At 47.9% G+C, this 4,609-nt stretch overlaps 1 protein-coding gene across 10 annotated transcripts in view; it reads right to left on the reverse strand.

Annotated features, from left to right (window-relative positions):
- Positions 1-4,609, reverse strand: part of plekhh2 (pleckstrin homology domain containing, family H (with MyTH4 domain) member 2) — a 21,930-nt gene that overhangs the window by 15,133 nt on the left and 2,188 nt on the right. For all 10 annotated transcript variants that reach the window (XM_037973359.1, XM_017440551.3, XM_017440550.3 and 7 more), the window contains 5 exons: positions 1,034-1,096; positions 806-955; positions 647-730; positions 496-577; positions 240-419 (listed from right to left, as the gene is read on the reverse strand). In XM_037973359.1, coding sequence (XP_037829287.1) covers positions 240-419; positions 496-577; positions 647-730; positions 806-955; positions 1,034-1,096 — 559 coding nt within the window. The remainder of the gene's footprint in view (positions 1-239; positions 420-495; positions 578-646; positions 731-805; positions 956-1,033; positions 1,097-4,609) is intronic.

Genomic DNA, 4,609 nt, shown 5'->3' on the forward strand with positions numbered 1-4,609 from the left:
GGTTTAGAGCTCCAAACAGAACCGGGTTTAGAGCTCCAAACAGGACCTGGTTTAGAGCTCCAAACAGGACTGGGTTTAGAGCTCCAACAGGACTGGGTTTAGAGCTCCTAACAGGACCAGGTTTAGAGCTCCAACAGGACTGGGTTTAGAGCTCCAACAGGACCGGGATGTTGTAGTCCTGTCTTCTCTTACTGTTTTCTTGTGTCAGTTTGTATTTTCTTGGGAAGAACTCGACCTACCAGCCGTGTCCCGGTGTGGGTCTATGTCTCGTTGACTGTTGGACGTCTTCAGGGACAGGGTGGGACCTGTAAGGACCTGGGGGGTTTTCCCCGTCACCTGAAAACATCCAAACGTCAGGCTGCTAAGACGCCGAGCCTGACCCGGTTGGCCTGGTTCCCCGTGGATCTTCTGCTCAAAGACTAGGAAGAGAAACACGTGAAGCTTGAAGGAGATCTGTCCCTGAAGTTACAGAAACACAGTGAAGAAGTTTCTCACCTTGGATCTGCCTCTGCAGCTCCAGGATCTGAGCTTCTTGTTGCTTGTTGGCTTCTTTCAGCGCTGCGTTCTCCACCTCAAACTGAAGCATCAGAGAACTTTAATTTCTTCAACTCTAAATCTAAGACTTACACTCGGTCATCTCCTTCACCTCGGACAGCCGCAGCATCACCCACTCCTTGATCTTAGCTGCTTTGTCCTCCACTGTTTTTGCGTCCTGAAGTCGGATCTGTTTCTGTTGAGAGGAACATGAAGCACAGCCGTGGTTCTCCGTGTTCCTCTGAAACCACGTTTGTTAAGATGTTTCTACCTGGTCCTCCAGCTGCTGCTCCAGCTGGGCGATGATGTTCTCCTTCTCCTGGACCGACACCTGCAGCTCCTGGCACTGGTGGAAAAGACGCATCTCAGAGTCTCCAGACGGACCGTCGGGGCTCTGGAGTTTGTCCTTCATCCACTGGACCTGAGACGTCCCACATGGACACTCGGATGAGTCTGGGCTGGCTGAAGGATCAGGTCTGTCAGTGTTTCAGCTTCTTACCTGCTGATCTGCAGCGAAGGCTCGTTTTTCTGCATCGATCACTTGTTTCTCCAACTGCTGAATCTGTGAACCGTCAGAATTAGACACATTCACACAAGTGTTTCTTCTGCTTCTGGGAGGGTTTGTCACCTTTTCATTTCTTCTTCCTGTTGTACCTTAAAAAGACTAAAATCCTGAGGAAGTTTGTGTTTGGTTGATTATTTCTTTGTTGTAATAAATCAGGCACCTGACTGTCAGTCAAGATGTTTGACAGAAAAGATTGTTTGCCAAGCCCCATAGATCAGCCTTGAAACAGCGTTACACCAAGCAAACATCACAGCACACTGATGCTAACACAACAACAACCTGTTGCAGCTTCTAACTTTAAAACCTAATAATAATAATATCATTTTTACATTCTCTCCCCATCTTTAGCTCCTGCAGGATTCAGATTTCCTCTAATTGGAACCGAGGATCTGACCACAGAGGATTGTGTGTGAGTGTGTGTGTGTGTGTGTGTGTGCGTGTGTTTCTGCTTATTTTTACAGAGAAACAGTTTGTAAACCAGCAGACCTGGATGTGTTATTTCACGAGTTAACTGCTGGAAAAAGCTGACCTTAAATCAGCGTGAATGACTCAAACATTATCTTCAACATCAATCCAGGTCCCGTGGAGCTGGTCCCTGTCTCCAGCAGTCACTGTGTGAGAGGCAGGGACAGCTGGACAGGTGTCCAGAAACTCCGCCCAGAAAGACGGGGGAGAAGCTGTGACCTTCTCACTGGGAGGGGCTCAGAAACACTCTCCTGCATCTTAAACCACCAGGTAAATCTTCACTTCATCACTTTCTCCCATCCTGAGCAGCACAGAGGCCTCCAGCAGAACCAGAACCAGAACCAGAACCAGGCTCAGGAAGGACCATCATAACCAGGATATGATTGAATTATTAGAAGTTTAAATCCTTCACAGAGCCCCCCACCCCCCGCAGCACAGCAAACAACAAATCAGACGTTCCTTTCTGAGGAGTTTCCCATGAGGCTAAAAAAGTTTAATTACAGGACATGTATACACACACACGCACACACCCTAACACAAATACACACAAACACACACACACACACTCCTCTGTGGTCAGATCCTCGGTTCCAATCCAAAATCCAGTTCAGACTATATTCCTGGAATTCCAAGGCTGGAGCTCTGCGGCTGACCCCTCCCCCTGCGGTGTCTGACCCCTCCCCCCACTGCAGCTGACCCCTCCCCCCCAGGCCACCTCACAAAGCCTCTCTCTGTAGCCGTGATCCTGCAGGCTGCCTGCAGTTCCACATCTTAAATCTAACAGGGTTTTAAAGAAGTTCACTGAAACCCTTGAAGTTTGTTGTAAAACTTAAAGGGACAGTTCAGATATTTGTAGGTGGGCTTGTGTGCAGTACCTCAGAAACATCTGAAACTACTTAATCCTAAAAACTCCACAGTGGCTCAAGTAGATGTTTACTGTACGTTTTTACATCATGTCACTATTTATTTATGAGGTGTGACACATAGGCCCTGTCTTCACTAATCCAGATGTTTGTTTATGTTTCTGTCTGAAACACTGTAATACCCATGATGCACCACTGGGTGGGGAGAACATTAACCACAGCTTAAAACACAGGTGTCAAACTCCATTCCTCGGGGGCCGCAATCCTGCATGTTTTAGACGTGTTCTTGCTTTAAAACGCCTGGTTTAAATGGATGACTTGTTGCCGTGCTCCTGGAGAACTTGATGATTTGGTGAGGAGGTAATTAAACCATTTGAATCAGGTGTGTTGGGCAGAAAAACCAAAAACTCCCAGGATAGTGGCCCTCGAGGCCTGGAGTTTGCCACCCCTGGCTTAAAAGACAGAAAGAACGTTCTTAGCTCGGATAAAGATTCAGCTCAGAGTCAAAGTGAAACACAGAGGATCGTAGAAAACCTGTAGACTGTTTGGGTTTGTGACATCAGACCTTCAGACCATCGGTTCTGAAGAAGTCCGGGTCACCGGTCCACATGGATCCACCACAAACTGAGCTTTAAAAAACCTCCACTTCAGACGCAGGTTATAAAAACATCTGTCCAGATGCTGCCGACCGTCTCTGACCCAACGACAGGTTTTACTTGACCAAAATAACTGCTTCATTTCACCCACCCACACACACACACACACACACACACACACACACACACACACACACACACACACACACCNACACTTACACTCACACCTACACCTACACACACACACACACACACACACACACACACACACACACACACACACACACACACACACACACACACACACACACCCTGGTCTGGGTATTTCCTCCCCTGGGTTCTTCACTCTTTAATCTCTCTCTCTGTTTTTCTCTCCTTTTCCAGCCTCTAAAACTTTCTAATCTTTCTGAATTAAAACTAAAAGTTACAACTTTTGTGTTTGTTGATCCACACGTGACTCACTCCACCACTCCACAGGCTTTCGAAGCAAACCTGCTGGCTTTCCAGGATTCTTTAAGTCTTCCTGCGGCTCATTTGGTTTCCAAAGCTCAAAGGAAAAGTTGTATCTGAAACATAAAGCTTTAAAGTTTTGTCACCTTTTCTGAGTAAAGTCTTAGAGTGGATTTAAAAGCCTTGCTCAACACAAACACAGCTTTGATTATATTTGATCTATGAATTTCCTCCTCCAAACAGGAAGTGAAGGCTCTTTGTAACCTGTTGTATCGCCTGCATTAAATTCTGCAGAAACATTAAAAACTCCCAGTGAGACCATCAGAAGCTTCTGCTGCTCGCGGGTCAGAGACTGTTTGAGGCTTCCTTTTCAGTCTGCCTGTCATTATCTTGGCAGTCAGGGAGTGACAGACAGTGTGTGTGGTTACCATGGTGACCATAATGAGCCCCTGGCAGCAGCCTTCCATGTTTCTAACTACTGGAACTTTCCTTGACTTTCTTCTAAAGCACCATGGTGAACTGCTGCTGTTTTTAAGGGGTTTGATAAAAAAACAGCTGACGCTGACCTCTGTGGGTCTCAGAAACCAGAACCGGTCTCGATTGGAGCCGGGTCAATCCCATCATGCACTGCGCCGTGGAGCCCCGCGGTCAGACTGCTGTTTACACTGCAGCTGTAATCAGAATCCCCGGAGAGCAGCTCAGATCTGGACTGGTTCAGGACCAGGAAGCTGAAACTCCCTGTGCCAAATCTGGACCGCTCCCTGCTGTTCTCAGAGATGGTGTGTGAAACAACGCAGACTGGATTCTGTTCGTGGCTTCGGTGGTCTGCTGACCCGGAACAAAGATGGTTCTGTTTCCACCATAAATCTGAGTTTGATTAGTTAATGTTTGATGAGTTGGTTTGATGCTAACCTGACAGCTGGAACACATCTGGAGTCAAATCTGAGCTCAGCAGCGTTTCTGGGATTTATCTTCCCGTTGGGCTGATTTTGGACCAGTCGTTCAATCAGCTGGAAACAGCTGAAACCCCCTCGATCCCCACCCCACCGGACCGGACGCGCCCCGCCCCGCTTCAACCGGACCAGGCCTGACCCGCCCTGACCGAACTCGCCCCGATCTGCTCCGCCCCGCCCCGC

This window comes from Kryptolebias marmoratus, linkage group LG22 (assembly GCF_001649575.2).
Source record: "Kryptolebias marmoratus isolate JLee-2015 linkage group LG22, ASM164957v2, whole genome shotgun sequence".
Classification (NCBI taxonomy): domain Eukaryota; kingdom Metazoa; phylum Chordata; class Actinopteri; order Cyprinodontiformes; family Rivulidae; genus Kryptolebias; species Kryptolebias marmoratus.